Here is an 18898-nt window from a genome sequence, read left to right as displayed (position 1 = left end):
TGAAATTTCTCACTTGCAACTATGCCCATAAACTGTCTAACTCCCCTCTCCCTGCAGGAGGTAATGCATTCATTTTCTTACTGTTATTAAGAAATTTTGGTAGAATACTGTGGTGAACCAAAAACAATTTGGCTAAACTACAGAACATTTTATATTTCCTGTGTATTTCACTATTGGAATTCAAATTAAAAACTGTTGAATGTTTTTAAAAATTAAGGAAAAGTGTTATTTCTTATACATACTTACTATTTAACTCAAATTAACGCATATTCACAGAAGCAAATAAATATGGACACGAGCTTATGAAGAAAAGTTTTAGTCAGCTGTAGATTAGTCAGCTATTGATATTTTCATAATTCTAAATTTCATAATTTAGAATTTCATAATTTCATAATTCTAAATAAGATGCTTATATCCCTTTTTCTCAAATATGTTTTATATTGTGAACCAAGTTAGCACTCTTTATTGAAAACTTGTAAGATTAGGCTGAGCACGGTGTCTCACACCTGTAATCCCAGCACTTTGGGAGGCTGAGGCAGGCAGATAGCTTGAGGCCAGGAGTTCAAGATCAGCCTGGCCAACATGGCAAAACTCCATCTCTACCCAAAAAAACAAAAATTAGCTGGGCATGGTGGTGGGTGGTGTGTGCCTGAGTCCCAGCTACTCAGGAGGCTGAGACATGAGAATTGTTTGAACCCGGGAGGCGGAGGTTGCAGTGAGCTGAGATTGCACCACTACGCTCCAGCCTGGGCGGTAGAGTGAGATTCTGTTTAAAAAAAAAACAAAAAACAAAAAACAAAAAAGAAACGGAGAATGTACAAGATTAGTTACTGTCAGAGTTATATTTATATCATTTATGTAATACATATAATGTATGTAGAACATTTACAACAGTGTCCTTTATATAGTAAACACTATAAAAGTATTATCTATCATTATTATTACTCAGATAAATATACAAAAAGTAACCTCAGTCACCATAACCATTTTAAACATTTTGATGTATATCCATTCTTTCATCTATTTTTTATGTACATGTATACAGTCATATGCCACATAAGGATGTTTTGGTCCACCATGGACCGCATATATGAACGTGGTCCCATAAAATATAAAATTATAATTCCTATTGCCTAGCAATATCATAGCCATTGTAATATTGTAGCACAACACATTAGTTTTCTATGTTTAGATATGTTTAGATACACAACTACTTAACCCAATGGTAACTTGTATATTCACTACAGTAGCATGCTTTACAGGTTTGTAGCCTAGGAGCCACAGGCTAGTCATATAGCCTGGATGCATAGTAGGCTAGACCATCTAGGTTTGTGTAAGTTCACTCTATGATGTTCACACAAGGATGAAATCACCTATCGACACATTTCTCAGAAGGTATCCCCATCATTAAGCAACACATCACTGTACATACCTTTTTTTTTTTTCTACTTAAGTATGGGTATACTGTATTTTCTTAAAACTTGATTCTTCCCCCTGCCCCAGCACATCCTTTTTCTCACATCATTAAACATTCATCCACTACCTAATTTTAATGTCTGCACAGGATTCCATGGTGTGAGTATATTATTTACTTAATTCTCTAATGTTAGATATTTTTCCATGTAGCATTATTACATTTTTTTTTTCACTTAAAAAAATCTCTCACACCCTGTCCTCATTAAGCATCAGTGAGCAGAAAAACTGGTTTCCATTTTGACCTAATGAGATGCTCAGTCCTGGGTTCTGTAACTTAAGACATATCAATAGCCTGTGCATGATTGTGGCAGAGGCTAGCATGCCTGCACTGCAGTTGTACTCAGTCTATATGAGTTGGTTTTGTTTAAAAGCCTGTATCACCTCAATGTTTAGATGGGGAGAAGGAGGAAATGCCATGACCATCATCAGGAAACCACAAACAAAAATAGGTCTTGAAAATATCTCCAACTGACAGTGTTAAGAGCCTGTTCTGCATGAAATTAAGAACCTTGCAAGAGTACACACAAAAGTTTTAGATACGCTTTTGGAGAGGATATTTTGCTACAAAGTTTAAAGGTAAATCTGGTCATTGTGAATTAATCCTGCTGTGGATAAGACGAGGTAGATGGGCAAGATATGATACCATTAGGCTATATTCTTTAATCAGCTGTACATTTATCTAAAAGATGCTACACATATATCAGGGGTATGCTTAATGTATGCTGATTATTTTCACATCAGGCTGGGCAATGAGGATGGGGTTTAATTTGGGTATAGTGTCTTATTTTATATTCTGAAGTCAATAACATGATGACAAAGAAATAGAAGATGTTTGTCAAATTTCAGATGAAATGAAGCTGGAAGGAATTAGCAAGCAACAGATTTGGCAGAAGTGGGGATGCTGGGCAAAATTTATGAGATAAATATAAAATACTGCCTTTATGTTAAAAATATGTTCATTCAGATGGGTGGGTCATGTCTGTAATCCCAGCACTTTGGGAGGCTAAGGCAGCAGGATTGCATGAGTCCAGGAGTTCAAGACTAGCTTGGGCAATATAGTGAGACCTCGTCTCTATTTTCAAAAAAAAGTTCATTTAAATATTTATTAAATACTTACTATGCAGGACTCTAATAATTTTTAGGGCTGGGTGCAGTTATTCATGCCTGTAATCCCAGCACTTTGGGAGGCCAAGAAAGATCACTTAAGCTTAGGAGTTTGAGACCAGCCTGGGCAACATAATGAGACCTTGTCTCTACAAAAAATTAAAAAATTAGCCAGGTGTGGTAGCATAAGCCTGTGGTCTCAGATACCTAGAAGGCTGAGGAGGAAGGATCACTTGAGCCCAGGCAGCAGTGGCTGCAGTGAGCTGTGACAGCACCTCTACACTCCAGCCTGGGAGACAGAATGATACCCCTGCCTCAAAAATAATAATAATGATAGTAATAATTTTTAAAGGTGACTGCTGTTTAACTCTCCGAGGTTGTTAATACGAGCAAGCGTACAGACTGTGCACTCATAAACTTATCTAGGATACTTTTTTGCAAAATTTTAAATTTTATCTAGGATACTTTTGCATAGTAATAATTTTTAAAGGTGACTGCTGTTTAACTCTCTGAGGTTGTTAATACGAGCAAGCGTACAGACTGTGCACTCATAAACTTATCTAGGATACTTTTTTGCAAAATTTTAAAGATAAGAAGAGTGTAAGTAATACATACTCATCAAAGAGAATTTAGGGGAATTAAACATTGTCTATAATTTCACCAGTTTTCCAATTATAAAACATGAAATGTGTGATCAGAATGTAATAGGGGCAGGGCACAGTGGCTCACGCAGGTAATCCCTGCACTTTAGGAGGCCGAGGCAGGTGGATCATTTGAGTTCAGGAGTTCGAGACCAGCCTGGCCAACATAGTGAAACCCCATCTCTATGAAAAATACAAAAATTAGCCAGGTGTGGTGGTGGGTGCCTGTAATCCCAGCCACTTGGCAGTCTGAGGCAGGAGAATCTCTTGAACTAGGAGGCAGATGTTGCAGTGAGCCATGATCTCTCCACTGCACTCCAGCCTGGGCAACAGAGCGAGACTCCGCCTCAAAAAAAAAAAAAAAAAGGAATGTAATAGGGTCTACTAAATACAACAAAAAGAAGAGTCATTGGAGAAATTGGTCATAGTTAGCCTAAAGTGAAGACAATCTAATTTTCCTTCAAACATTTGGGAATTATTCCAGAGAAAATGAGGTATTCAGCATTGCTCCAAATTAGGGGTGGCAAACTCAAATGACACAAAGGCCAAGAAAGTGATAAGTGCAAGAACAGTAGGACAGGTGTAAGACAATAGGGTCAGGTAGAGATTGCAGAGAGCTGCAAAGCTGAATGACCTGTCTAAAGTATACAATCCCCATTCAACTCCAGCTAGTTGGGAAAGCAAGCCCAGAGTTGCCATAGTATCCATTTTTTTTTTTTTTTTTTTTGAGACGGAGTCTGGCTCTGTCGTCCAGGCTGGAGCGCAGTGGCCGGATCTCAGCTCACTGCAAACTCTGCCTCCCAGGTTCACGCCATTCTCCTGCCTAAGCCTCCCGAGTAGCTGGGATTACAGGCGCCCGCCACCTCGCCCGACTAGTTTTTTGTATTTTTTAGTAGAGACGGGGTTTCACCGTGTTAGCCAGGATGGTCTCCATCTCCTGACCTCGTGCTCCACCCATCTCGGCCTCCCAAAGTGCTGGGGTTACAGGCTTGAGCCACCGCGCCCGGCCCATAGTATCCATTTTTAAAGAAAAGCTGGAGATTCAGATATTTTAATAGCTGTCAATTTTTCGATGCTGACAATTAACTAAAAACAAAACACAGTGCATGACAACCTCCCCTACCAGAAAAAGGGGAGGGGGGAATCCTCCAAACTAACTTGTCTACAAGAATGAGATATAGTTTCCAACCTCTCCTCTAGAGAACAGAACTAAGAGCAGCAAGCGAAGGCACCGAGAGGCTCACTTTATCCTTGCCCAAGAGAGTAGTCACCCTGAAGGGCTTTCCATGGGTAGTTGGACTAAAATGATCTCTTATGACGCTTCCAACTCTACAACTGTTATTCAATTACTTCAGAAAATGATTTTTTATCAGCAGCAAACACAAATATGCTAAAAAAAAAAAATAACCATTTCAAAAAGGGTCAGAACCTAAATTGAAAAAAGTATCTGTTACCCAAAAATGCATTATTTACAACAAGGGGAAGAAAAGATTTAAACAGTAGGAAAATGGTTAACTAAACCACGGTAGTATTTTATAAAACATACAGCCCATTAAAAATGTCTACAAAGGGGCCAGGAAATGGTGGCTCATGCCTGTAATCCCAGCACTGTGGGAGGCCAAGGCAGGTGGATCACCTGAGGTCAGGAGTTCAAGACCAGCCTGGCCCACATGGTGAAACCTCATCTCTACTAAAAATACAAAAATTAGCCAGGCGTGGTGATGCACGCCTGTAATCCCAGGTACTAAGGATCCTGGCTGAGGTGGGAGAATTGCTTGAACCTGGGAGGCGGAGGTTGCAGTGAGCCTAGATCACACCATTGCATTCTAGCCTGGGTGACAGTGAGACTCTGTCTCAAAAAAAAAAAAAAAAGAAAAGAAAAGAAAAAAATGTCTACAGAGGCTATGCTGGAAAGGCTCTTGGGAAGACTTTTGGATCTCTCCCCCAACCCTGCCTTTTTCCTATTACATGTTATATGATTATAGTTATAGTAAAATAAAGCATAGAAGGGAAAAAAAATAAAAGAGCAGTACCCAGTGTTAATAATGTTTGTCTGTGGGGGATAGGACTTTGAAGAAAGCATGCTTACTGTACTGCCTCAAGTTCTGAGGCTAATAGTCCTGGAACACATCACTTATGTGGCATTTGCAAAGATGGGAGGAGATGGTGAGAATTTTGTAAACTCTTAATATTTATTTATGTATTTATTTATTTTTGAGACAGGGTCTCACTCTGTCACCCAGCCTGGGTGACAGAGGCACCATCACAGCTCACTGCAGCCATGACCCCCTGGGCTCAAGCAATCCTCCCACCTCAGCTTCCCAAGTAGCTGGGACTACAGGCACGTGCCACCATGCCTGGCTCATTTTGGTATTTTTTTGTAGAGAGAGTTTCACCATATCGCCCAGGCTGGTCTCGAACTCCTGGGCTGAAGCGATCTGCCTGCCTCAGCTTCCCAAAGTGTTGGGATTACAGGCATGAGCCACTGCTCCAAGCCTGTAAACTCTTTTTATGTTCCAATATGAGAGTAGTCCTGAGAAAGGAACTCCTTCCAACATACATTGAACAGAAACCTCAAAATATTTATATGTCTAAATCTTCAAGACTCATCGTCATTTTTGGCACTCCATTGAATACTGGCTTTTATAAGATGTAGTCAATAATTGGTTTTTGAAACCAAAATGTGTGAGAATCTACTTAAGAAGTACACTGTAGCTATTCTTTTTCTTACTCTAACCAATAAAAATTAATGCTATAAAAGAATCACACTGATCTCACATGGTATGATATTTTATACCAACCCACATACCTTTAACAGCAATTATATACAGGTATATTTTGCTTTAGTGAATGTGTTACCAAGAACTATGTCTTTTTAGAGTAAATAATTTAAATGCATTGAGTGGATCTTGATATGTCAAGTTATTTTGAAATGCAAACTTATTCTCTAAGATAACTGCTAGTTTGTGTTCACATCCTTTTGCTTTAGACGCTTAGGGTGAGTTATACTCATATGAGTAAGTATTCATACATAAATTTCCTGAATATGAAGAATTATTAGAACTTGAAATAGTTGACTTTGTCTTTTGCTCCCTGTCCAAACTCTCTGTTCTGATAAACACCAATAAATTTATTGAAAGTTTGGAAAGAATAAGGAAAATTACTTACTTGGAAAGTAATCCATGAGGTCCCAAAGGTCTTAGGAGGTATTTATCCACTTGCTTGTCAAAAAAAGGATAGGGTAACCGCAAGTACTTGGTGACATTATGGAGGTTTATGGCATATAGAGTTAAATCTCCTTCTTTATACATTGGACTAAAAGCAAAGAGGTTAACTCAATAAAAATATTTATCTAATTTAAGCAATTAAAAACTCAATTACAAATGTGATCCTAAGTATTAGTATCCATAATGACAATCCATAATGCATCCTAAGTATTAGGATCCATAATGACAGTGGGCACTCTTAGTATCCTTCTTTTATGATCATATTAGACCACTAGTGTGGTCCTATTTTGAAAACGTGATTAAAAACATTGCCCTTCATGCTACCAATGTCTGGGCTAGAGCACGTTGAGACCCTCACAGCTCTGCCAGCTGGGTTGCTAGGAAGCCAGCCAGACTATCCATTTACAGACATAGGAAGGTAAAAGGCAAATTTTGTGGGTTCAAGTGAATTCACATTATAAACAATAAAACAGCGGCTTTTCCTAGCCTTATAAAAAGACTGAAACAAGTAAGAACATTAAATCTACTGACGTTTCTTATGAATTTATCCATTCAAACCATTCCCCTTGCTACTTCCCACTGGGGTCCTCACTATCCATAGAGTTCCCAGTCACCAACAATCGGAAATGGTAGATGGTCTTTTTTGGCTAGAATTAGTATTTCAGTATCGTCTTATCAGGAATGATAGACTGAAACCTATCTAGAGAATATTCCTGAGATTTAGGAACATTTTTTGCTACCTAAAGCAAGAGTATGAGGCTACAAAAATCTCTATGTCTTCTCAACTCCAGAAACTGCGGTCACAACTTTTGAAAATAATATTGTTGTTATTATTGTTCTCCTCTTCAAGAATCACTTGAACCTGGGAGGCAGAGGTTGCAGTGAGCTGACATTGCACTACTGCACTCCAGCCTGGGTGACAAAAAACAACAACAATAAAAGTATCATTTTTCTTTTAAAAATAAAATAAAATGAAATCGTTGTATAAAACCTTACTAAACTGCAACCGCCTACACTTACGCGATGTATAGATACATGCAACAGGGTGTTTGAGTAAAGTTACGTGCTTACCCACTAAAACTTGATGATTGGTAAAGGGTGTGTCTCATACTTACTTGTCAGTGTTTGTGCAATGAAGGTATACTCGAAGATTCCTTCTCTTTGGGCCTTTCACACTTGCCATTAACACCTTGGTGCCCACCAATTTCTTGAACAGAAGAGATAGCCAATAATCCTAGTTGTGGTGGTTGGGGAGAAAGAGAGACAAAAATAGATCTTTACTTACTTCCTTATTTAAGAAAACCAGTGGCAAGCAAATAGTCATCCTACAAACAGTATCAGTGTTATCCTGGGGGCATTTAAATAGGATTCATCTTTTTTTTCCTCACATGTGACCACCATGAATCTGACAGCAGTATCTTGCTTGCTGCTGTTTAGCACTGGAGGACACAATTCAAAAGGCCATATCCTCTAGGGCATATCTGTCAGGAATGATCAGAGTTTAAGTATCCTTGGTTATCGTTCATCTGAGAATTCAAAGCAAAGCTCAAAGCCAAACTTTTAGACACACACACACACATACACACGTACACACTCATGAAGACAAATTTTTCAAGTAAAACTTTTGTCTAAGAGAAAAATAATTTCATTTAGGCCAGGCACAGTGGCCAAAGTGTAATTCCAGAATTTTGGGAGGCTGAAGTGGGTAGATTGCTTGAACCCAGAAGTTCAAGACCAGTCTGGGAAACATGATGAAACCCCTTCTGTACAAAAAAATACAAAAAATTAGCCAAGTATGGTGGTGTGCACCTGTAGTTCCAGGTACTCGGGAGGCTGAGGTGGGAAGATCACCTGAGCCCAGGAGGTTGAGGCTGCAGTAAGCCATGATTGTGCCACTGCACTCTAGCCTGGGAAACGAAATGAGACACTGTCTCAAAATAAAAGAAAAAAACTTTCATTTAAAACCTTATTCCCCCCACCCCAATGAAGTAATGGATTAGGCAATGGTCATCACTAGCTATCAAGATCAAAACCAGACACAACCAGACATTGTGTGCTTCCAGAAGCACATAATAAAGCATTCTTGCAACAAACAAACAAAAAAACAAAAAAAAACCTGCATAAACTCAAGCTTCTAGGTATAACTACTAGTTTAAAGGAAGCATAGGGGACAGAGGAACATGCTAAATGATATCACATGAATAAATTTAGCAAACTCCAGAATGTAGGAAATACTATAGAACAAATTACCTGTTTTTTCACATTAATAAATTACAAGAGATGAAAGAAAGGGAGAAAGAACTTAAAGATGAACAAACTTAAGAGACAAATCAACCAAATGCAATATATGAACCTTGTTTGGATTCTGATTTGAATAAACTATCAACAATATTTTAGACAATAAGGAAAATGTAAGACACTGACAAAATATTTGGTGATACTAAGGAATTATTATTAATATTTAAAGTATGATAAAAGTGTTTTTACAAAAATGATACATACTTATATATATATATATATATTTTTTTTTTTTTTGAGAGAAGGTCTCACTCTGTCGCCCAGGCTAGAGTGCAGTGGTGTGAATGCAGCTCACTGCAGCCTGAACCTCCTGGGCTCAAGTGATCCTCCTGCCTCAGCCTCTCATGTAGCTGGGACCACAGGCATGTGCCACCATGCCCAGATAACTTTTTGATTTTTCATAGAGACGAGGGGGTCTCACTTTGTTGCCAAAGCTGGTCTTGAACTCCTGGGCTCAAGTGATCCTCCTGCCTCAGCTTCCCAAAATGTTGGGATTACAGGTGTGATCCACCATACCTAGCACATACTGAAATATTTATAGATAAGTAATATATCTGAAATTTGCTTCAAAGTAATCTAATAGGTAGGAGGTGAAAAGTGGGAAGGATTATGGATCAAACAAGATCAAAGTATGTAGGAGGAAAATATAATTTTCCTACTACTGTTAGTTCTTAGTTGGGATGGATCTCTGTAACAAGACAGAAAACAGGAGAAAAACAAACATAAGTGTATTAACGTGTATTTTATATATACATGTATATATAAATAGAGAAATATATGTATATATATTTTATATATATACGTGTGTGTGTGTGTCTGTATATATATATATATATATATATATATACACACACACAGACACACACACAGAAAATACCCAGGGAACAAGTAATTTTCAAAAAGGTGGCTTAGAACTCCAGCTTATATAGCATCTTTAACAAAGAACAATACATTTTTGGACAAGAGACATGACAAAGGAAAAGGATTTTGAGTCTCCAGGGGTGGCAAGTTGTGGGAAGGAAAATAAATGAGTATGTAATATAGTTTCTTCTAGTGCCATCTTTAGACTGATAAGGGTCTGAAGTTATCTTCAGTGATTAACTCTTGTTTTTCCTGGTAGAAAGGGAAGGAGGGGGACTTTTAAATTTTATGTCCTGCTTTTAGGCAAATGGAGGAGGACACAGAACTTTTCTTCTATGTGTTTCTTCCCAGTTGCCTTCAGCTCAAAATAATCCTTATGCGAAAGTGACATATTTTGGGGTGGCATATTCTAGTCTCCTAAAATGGGTTCATATACTTTCCTCTGTATTTTGTATATGATTAAAATTTTCTATAGTAAAAGTTTTTCTTAAAAAACCACGGATCAGTGGCAGGCACAATGGTTCATGCCTGTAATCCCAACACTGGGAGGCTGAGGTGGGAGGATCACTTGAGCCCAGGAGTTCAAGACCAGCCTGCACAATACAGTGAGACCTTGTCTCAATTTTTAAAATAATAAATAAATAAATACATAAATCACTATTCAACATATACCCCAACTTTCCTTCTTGAAAGTAAAGGGAAAGTAGACTTAACAAGACAAATGGCTTTTGTTTCCCTGCTTAAATTCCACTTTTTCACTGGAGACGAGAGTGGAATCAATGTTTTCAAAGGAGACATACGCATGGGTCAGTGACTGGTAGGGTAGAAAGTATGCAGGCCTCAGAGGCAGGATTTGAATGGGAGTTTTAAGAGTAACGTAGGACTACAGTGTGGCTTCCTGTAAATCATGTAACCTCTTCTTAATTTGAACTTCCTTATCTAAAAAATGGATCCAAGATACCTGCCTTGCCACTTCACAGGACTGTCATGCAAATAAAATAAATTCACAGACATGTAGAGTGAATTTAAGCCTAATCCCCTTGGATCTACAAGTGTCAAGGGCACCATTTACTCTTGCACCTTTTTCTAGCTGATTGAGAACTTGAAGGAGAAGCATATTTAGTGCATATACAAAGAGTTTGTAAGGCAAAGGTTTATGTCTGGGCCCTGGGAAAATTTGGATGAGATAAAAAGGTGAGGAGTAGATATTGAATGTTTGTCTAGTGAAATTACTATGCTTAGTTTAACTCTATAGATGACAGAATATACTTGGGGAAAGATAAATTCCATTTTTGCAAGGTCACTTTTCTAAGAATTTTCTAAAAAAGGATGAGTAATGTGTTCCACAAGCTTGGGCCACTATAGATAAAAAGCAATTTTGTTGGGAAGTCTATCCACAAACCACAAAAGCCTAGCTTATATTTTCACATAGGCTCTTTGCAGAATTTCTTAGCTTTCTTACAACCTTCAAATAATTATTTTAGAAATTATTCTTAGAAAATAGATATCTGCAAATGACATTTAGACTATAAAAATCAAGGTCATGCTTCTCAGGGCTACATCTGTATTATCCCTGACATATATTTAGACATACAGATCTTCCACGAGGCTTTTTGGGAAGAAACATTTCCTGATTTAGCACCAGATGCGGTTGGAGGAAGGATCAGACATCAGACTTTATTCATAAATATCTTGAAGATTATTAACAAAATAGTAAATTCTTAGCATGAGATTTTTAAGCAAATACATGGTACTGGCTCATTTTAAGGTTAAGTAAATCACAATTTCATAACACAAAAAATGTTTTGAAGCTTTGCATTACTGTAGGCAATTATAACTTTGATTTACTTTGTAAAATATTTAAAAATCCAACTTGTTTTATCTTATATAATGAGACATAAAATTTCAAATTATCACCTTTTAAACAAAATCCACACTATACCGCAAATGGCTTACATTTAAAAAGTTATTCCTAGCTCTTGATTTCTTCTCTTCAAACACACAAAAAATTATTAGATTGGTTGATATCTAAGGCGCCTTCTAATTCATCATCTCATGATTTGGCTAGTTACTGAGAGGATTGACTATTCACAGGAGGTTAACACCAGGGGTCCTGAGTTGACTTTAATCTGCTCTACTAGAATTAGGAAAATAATGGTCACTTACAGGTAAAGGATCGAAGTTTTCATCCACTAAATGGTAGTTTCCGGCTCCAAAGAATACTTGCCTCATCACCACTTCTATTCCCATTCGGGCTGACAGGCCCAATTTATCCAGCCACCTGGGACAGAGTGAGACCAAGCTTTCTTCAGGTTTGGAAACAAAATTGCTCAATTCTAATTGCACACCATCTTGATTTTATTTATTTATTTATTTATTTAGAGACAGGGTCTCACTCTGTTGCCCAGGCTGGAGTGCAGTGGCATGATCATAGCTCTCTGCAACCTCAAACTCCTGGGCTCCAGTGATCCTCCCGTCTCAGCCTCCCAAGTAGCTGAGACTGAAACCGCCTTTGCAGAAATTATAACTGAGGAAATTCTGACAGTGAAAGAGATCAGACCTAATTGATTCCATCTTGCTTCTAACCTTTCAGCTGTCCTTGTTCATTCCTGGGTGTAGGCTGAACTAACTTTGGGAAGAAATTCAGTTCATGGTTTGACTCTGAAACAAAATTGATTAACAGCCCTTTTCTGAAAAGACCCCCTTCTTGCCTGGGGACCAGTCTACCTTTGCAGGACTAACAAATTAGCTACAACATTAGAGATTATGGTTTAGGGGTAATGCAGCCTCTGGCTCGAAGAGTGTGAACCTCCCCAAATTGTTCCTGGGGATAACATCACTGTTGTAAAACCTAAGATCAGCACTTGAAATATCTTGCAGACCCTGAACTGGATGGATTAGTTGAGACCACCCAGACTGGTAATCTGGCCCAACCAGTTCTGCCATCCCATCCAGGAACAGAAGACAGCAAGAAAACCTCACTTCCACTCCCTATGATTCTATCATCAACCTGACCAATCAGCACTCTCCACTTCCTAAGCCCCTACCCGCCAAATTATCCTTACAAACTCTGATCCTCAAATGTTCGGGGAGACTGATTTGAGTAATAATAAAACTCTGGTCTCCTGCACAGCTGGCTCTGTATAAATTACTCTTTCTCCATTGCAATTCCCGTCTTGATAATCGGCTCTATCTAGACAGTGGGCAAGGTGAATTCCGTTGGGCGGTTATAGGACCACAGGTGTGTGCCACCATGTCCGGTTCTGATTTATTCATCTTTGTGGGAGGAATTAACAGGAAGCCAGAAAAGTGTCACCAATTATAAATAAGTCATTTAAATGAAATGGCGACTGCATGCAGCAGCAGCAGCAGCAGCAGCAGCAGCAGCAGCATCCCTCCCTTTACATCTTTCCATACGATAACAAATCCGAGAAGACTATTACCATGCTAGAGGTATCCCTTTCAGGGTGAGACAACTTCCACAAAGCAAAGTAGACAAATTCCCACCCCTACGGACAATTCCTGGTCCTATGAGATCCCTGCACAAACAATGTGTGAGAGCTGAAGAAAAAGTTGCAGTCAGCAAGGGTAAAATGTAAAATAAGCAGAATTGCACCTAAGCTATTATGGGCACCTCTTTCCACTTCTTCTCTATCTCCCTCTCCCCGAGACCCCAGATATTTAGTTAATGGCAAAACAAACATCTCCATTCTTTATTCCTCATGCTTCCATGGGCATAAAGGATTTGCAGTTTATTCTAGGCTTATAAGAATGAGGATGAGAGAAAAAAGAATGAAGATGGAAGAGAAAACAGAAACAAATCTCGATGTCTTTTTTTTTTTTTTTGAGACAGAGTCTTGCTCTGTCTCCCAGGCTGGAGTGCAGTGGCACAATCTTGGCTCACCAGGTTCACACCATTCTCCTGCCTCAGCCTTCTGAGTAGCTGGGACTACAGGCGCACGCTGCCACGCCCGGCTAATTTTTTGTATTTTTAGTAGAGACGGGGTTTCACCATGTTAGCCAGGATGGTCTCGAACTCCTGACCTTGTGATCTGCCCGCCTCGACCTCCCAAAGTGCTGGGATTACAGACATGAGCCACCTTGCCCAGCCGAGAAACAAATCTCAATGTGAGGATATAGCACTATAGATTAAAAGCACTAACAGAGTTACTAAATATAACTAAACCAGTGTTTTAAAGCAATCAAGTTTGTCGTGTTGGATAATGCGATGATTTAATAAATCTTTAAATTCAGTGATAGCCCCTCTGGTGGGACCTCATACTTTAGGCTCTAAACTTCTTGGGAATCTATGAATTATAGCTACATACACTAAGTATCCTCCTGAGAGACAAAGCTGTAATATGCTCTAACTTGCTTTTTTTTTTTAAGAGACAGGGTGTGGCCAGGCGTGGTGGCTCCTGTCTGTAATCCCAGCACTTTGGAAGGCTGAGGTGGGCAGATCACTTGAGCTCAGGGGTTTCAGACCAGCCTAGACAACATGGCAAAACCCTGTTTCTACTAAAAATATAAAAATTAGCCTAGTGCAGTGATAATTCTGTAGTCCCAGCTACTCAGGATGCTGAGGCAGGAGAATCGCTTGAACCCGGGAGGCAGAGGTTGCAGTGAGGTGAGATCGTGACACTGCCCTCCAACCTGGGTGATAGAGGGGGAAAAAAAAAAAGACAGGGTCTCACTCTGTTGCCCAGGCTAGAGTGCAGTGGCACCATCATAACTCACTGCAGCCTCAAACTCCTGGGCTCAAGCAGTCCTCCCACCTTGGCCTCCCAAAGTGTTGGGATTACAGGGAAATACCATATCCGGCTATATGCATTATTTTACAATGTACTTCTTTAGAGGAAGGACTACTTGACATATTTATGGGCCATAATTAAAGGACAAAATTTCTAAAACAATTCATCCTTATAGTGATTAATTTAGGACACTTGTCAAAGATGTCTATCAAACTTTAGTAAATCATTTTCTTGCAAAATCTGGCATGAATTTTGGGGCTCAGTTACTGAAACTGTCTTTGATCTGCTTTTTGGCTGGGGAGCTATTTCAGCAGAATAGAAGGTTGGAGAAGAGCTGCAATCTGACCCCTAAGGCTAGCGCTGCTTCACTCACATAAAGCCAGCTGCAAAGGTGTCAGACAGCAAGGGCGCTCCGCCTCCATATGCAGAGCTTGTTTCTCCTAACCAGACCTTCTTGCCAGGCCTGGTGCTCTCAACCACCTATAGAACAGAAAAGTACCCATGGTAATTGCAAAAAAGCTGACCTGTGGCTTCAACTGTGGTGTTGAAGATTAACAACATTCAAAACTTTGTATTCCTAGACCCACCCATCCTATATAGTTATAAAATATGTTCACAGTCATTTAGGTCTTGGGAAATTTTCTTTTATTGAAATAGTAGGCTGTGGAAGAAATATGAACTGAACCAACCCATTCCTATCATCTATGAGAGTTCATTCTACTAAAGGCTATTGGAAATATTTCAAATTTCTAATCACACACATGGGGTAAGACCCAATGCTAAGGGGGAAACTAACAGTGGATAAGTCATAATGCTGGTTCTCTAAAATTAGAAAACCATGTAAATATACATACCTATAGAATTTAGAACTAGCTAGACTATAAAATAAGGATTCTAGTTTTACATTAAAAATGTTAAAAAGACTATTACCTGGAAAACTTTTTGCACAGATGAAATAAAAATGTCCAATACATCAGGGTTTAGAAAATCTTCTTCGGTAGCAGTTCGTCCATTCAAATAGTAGCTAAATTATACAGAAAATATTCAGAAAAAAATACCAAACTTTATTTTCTGCTTTTCAGCTAATTGCTGACCTTATTCTTCTTCTTACCTCTCCCACTCACCTGTTACTTAAAAAGGTAGAAGTTCTACTAGGGAAAGACCAAGATGGAAGGGGGTTATGAGGAGGAATCCATTCTATGCAAGTAACTAGAAATTAGTTACTCTGTCTTGAAAAAACACAGTGGTAAGTACATGTACTCCTGGATTACTGGTTCTTTGGCAAGCAATTGGTGTTAGCTACTTATATGTTCCATGGGTTAATTGGCACTGTTCTTCTGTATAAAGTGATCTTTATAGAAATTACTACATTATTTAAAATAACTTTAAATTTTTGTTTTATTAATATTAAAATTGGAGCACAGTGCTACTTGAGACACTATTTGTTTCTTATTTGAACTGCAGTCAATTGGCAGTTAAATGGAACTAACTTTTTGAATACTAGATAATAAATAAAGCTAGCCTTACTTTCCTAGTATTAAGAATAGGAGACATACTTACTGATGCCATGTAACTGAATCAATCACTTCTCCACCAGCCTTCAGGAAGCTAGAAAAAAAAATTTTAGTATCACTCAGTCATCATATGATAATACATATATATGCACAATATACGCATGAGAGTTTTATTCCCTAGAAATGGGCTGGTTACTGCTTTAGGATCAGGTAAACACAAACCTCCTAATTTTGATAGCAAATTTTATCATAGAAGCCATTTGCCTCAGATCCCTTGATACTCTGAACCTGTCAAAATTTCCTCTTTTGGTAAATCATGTATTCAGGCAGCAAATTGTTTAATAACATGTGGACTATTGAGGATTGTCTACCAGATTTTTTTTTTTTTTTTTTTAAGAAAAGTGGTAGTTGGGTGTGGTGGCTCATGCCTGTAATCCTGGCATTCTGGGAGGCTGAGGTGGGAGGATAGCTTGAGCACAGGAATTCAAGAGACCAGCCTGGGCAACATAGGGAGACCCCATCTCTGCCAAAAAAATCTTTTAAAGTAGCCAGGTGTAGTGGTGTGCACCTGTAATCCCAGCTATTGGTGGGGCTGAGATGGGAGGATTGCTTGAGCCTGGGAGGTCGAAGTTGCAGTGAGCCATGACTGTACCACTGTACTCCAGTCTGGGTGACAGAGCAAGACTCTGTCTCAAAAGAAAAAAGAAGAAAAGTAAAGTGATTCTGCATCCTCTAGTTCCTACCTCTTCAGCATCTCAGCAGTCTTTCTTCGAGGCTGACCAACATCAGGACCATAGAGTTTTGCATTTTTGAAGGTTGACTTTCTTAGAAGTTTATGCAATTGAATAAAATCTTCTCCTAACTGCGACCCATTGATGAAAATATCAGCCTTCTTAAGGAAACTGTTAGGTTCTGAAAGATAGCAATTCTCAAAATATATATCAAGAAATGTTGTATTAAAAAGCAAACATACAGCAATATATAAAAGCAACAAAACATTTTCCAAATTACAAAAACTTGCAATTCAAAGTCAAGAAAAGTAAAACCAGGTCTGGCATTACGGCTCATGCCCGTAATCCCAGTATTTTGGGAGGCTGAGATGGGAGGATCCCCTGAGGCCAGGAGTTTGAGACCAGTCTGGGTAACACAGTAAAAAATCCTGTTCCATGGAAGGAAAAAAAATTAGCTGGATGTGGTGGTGCACCCTGTAGATCCAGCTTGGGAGGCTGAGGGAGAGGATCACTTGAGCCCAGAAGGTCGAGGCCTTAGTGAGCCATGATCACGCAACTGTACTCCAGCCTGAGTTACAGAGCAAGGCTCTGTCTCAAAAAATAAAATAAATAAGTAAAGTAAAACTCATAGTTATAAATAAGATACTCCAGAAAAACAAAACAAAAATTTTAACTGCATAACAGAGATATGAGGGGCTATTAAACAATTTGAAGTTAATAATGAGGGTAATAAACCAATGGATATGGATATCGGGGAACTAGCCTGTATTCCATATCTAATAACTTCATTTACTTTGGAAAAAAAAGGTTTGAGACAGGGCACAGTGGCTAATGCCTATAATCCCAGCACTTTAGGAGGCCGAGGCAGGAGGATTACTTGAGGCCAGGAGATTGAGACCAGCTTGGGCAACACAACCAGACAAAAGAAAAAAGAAATTGGCTAGGCATAGTGTAGTCCTAGCTAATCAGGGACTGAGGTGTGAGAGACTGCATGAGCCCAGGAGTTGGAGATTACAGTGAGCTATGAACACACCACTGCACTCCAGTCTGGGTAACAGAGCCAGATCTTGTCTGAAAAAAAAAAAAAAAAGTTTGAGCAGGAAGACATGTGCTCACCCTATTACTACATTTCATCTCCCATTGAATCCTCATTTCCATTGGTTGATATGTGGAAAAAGCACTCTATGTTTTGAATAAATGTGGCGAATCATGAAGACTTATAGTTGAAATTTACAAGTTCTTTACAAAAAAAGAGTGAAGACAATCAGGAGCTTGACCCACGTAGGATTCTGTACTGGCAGGTTGTAGACCACTGGGTCCAGAAATGAAGGTTGCAATGGGGTTACTGAGATTAACTGACACATTTGAGGAAAGAAGGGATGGATAAAACAAACTGCTGACTTCCCAGTTTTGCTGAGTCCAGTCTGCCAAGCAAAATAGGGTTAAGTGATTCTGAAAATCTCAAGGGAATTTAGGAGCTGGGAAGGTTGCTGACTCCAACTGGTTCTCACCTCAAATGTAACATAAACTGGGATTGGCAATAATAGGTTCTGGAATAGATACAGTAGGAGTTTTCTGCCATATGCACTTCCAAAAGTTGCATTGTTGAGCACTTGCAAGAATGTGCCCAGGCAGAAGTATATTTGCTAATATTAAAAAGAGTGTCATAAGAAATAATGCTAGTGGGGAATCTCCTTATTAATGAATTGTTCCCTGGGGTACTTACCATTGCCTAGTTCCCAAGACATGTTATACCTCTTGAAAGAGCAGTAGCCCAGGAGCAACTGAGCATTAGAACTGTTCCACTGCAAATCTGCTGTTCTTAATAATGCATTTAGGCCAAAGATCAAGTCCAGTCCTGAGCAATTTGCAAACGTATACAGCATATCTACAGAGCTTCCTAAAAGAAAAATGTCACAATTTAATGGTTAGATTGGCACCATGATGAAGAAGGTCTCCAGATGTGCTTTTCGTAATGAATACCTATTTCTGTTGTTAAACTGAAGAAATTCTAATTCTAACAAATGATTATAATTATGTTTATGAGACAACAAAATTGGACAAATTAAAAAAAATCAATCTCACTTCATTTGCTCCAGCTGTTGAATGAAATACCATGGAAGATACCAGAAGCTCTGGTCTGACACTTAGGTTTTGTTCAAGTGGTATCAGGAGAATTGGGGAAGCCACAATTCATAGCTCAGTGCTCCACATGCATGGCCAGACTGTCATTAGTTAGCATAAACCCCACTCTTCGTAATCTAAATATCTCTAGTCACAAGTTAAAAAATATTT

The 18898-nt window shown here is 38.8% G+C and overlaps 1 protein-coding gene and 1 long non-coding RNA gene across 2 annotated transcripts in view; one reads left to right on the top strand and one right to left on the bottom strand.

Annotated features, from left to right (window-relative positions):
• The window catches only part of HPSE (heparanase), a 43984-nt gene that overhangs the window by 3477 nt on the left and 21609 nt on the right, over positions 1-18898 (bottom strand). Inside the window, exons 4-11 of the mRNA XM_033214219.1 lie at positions 18330-18503; positions 16616-16784; positions 15919-15966; positions 15289-15382; positions 14732-14838; positions 11774-11888; positions 7564-7682; positions 6390-6536 (exon numbers count right to left, since the gene is read on the bottom strand). Coding sequence (XP_033070110.1) covers positions 6390-6536; positions 7564-7682; positions 11774-11888; positions 14732-14838; positions 15289-15382; positions 15919-15966; positions 16616-16784; positions 18330-18503 — 973 coding nt within the window. The remainder of the gene's footprint in view (positions 1-6389; positions 6537-7563; positions 7683-11773; positions 11889-14731; positions 14839-15288; positions 15383-15918; positions 15967-16615; positions 16785-18329; positions 18504-18898) is intronic.
• On the top strand, positions 1969-12736 carry LOC117085379. The gene is made up of 2 exons (XR_004437931.1): positions 1969-2052; positions 12488-12736. It is a non-coding gene; the product is annotated as an uncharacterized LOC117085379 (long non-coding RNA).

This window comes from Trachypithecus francoisi, unplaced genomic scaffold (genome assembly GCF_009764315.1).
Source record: "Trachypithecus francoisi isolate TF-2019V2 unplaced genomic scaffold, Tfra_2.0 Lachesis_group1, whole genome shotgun sequence".
In the NCBI taxonomy this organism is placed as follows: Eukaryota; Metazoa; Chordata; class Mammalia; order Primates; family Cercopithecidae; genus Trachypithecus; species Trachypithecus francoisi.
This window is presented reverse-complemented; position numbering and strand designations above follow the sequence as displayed.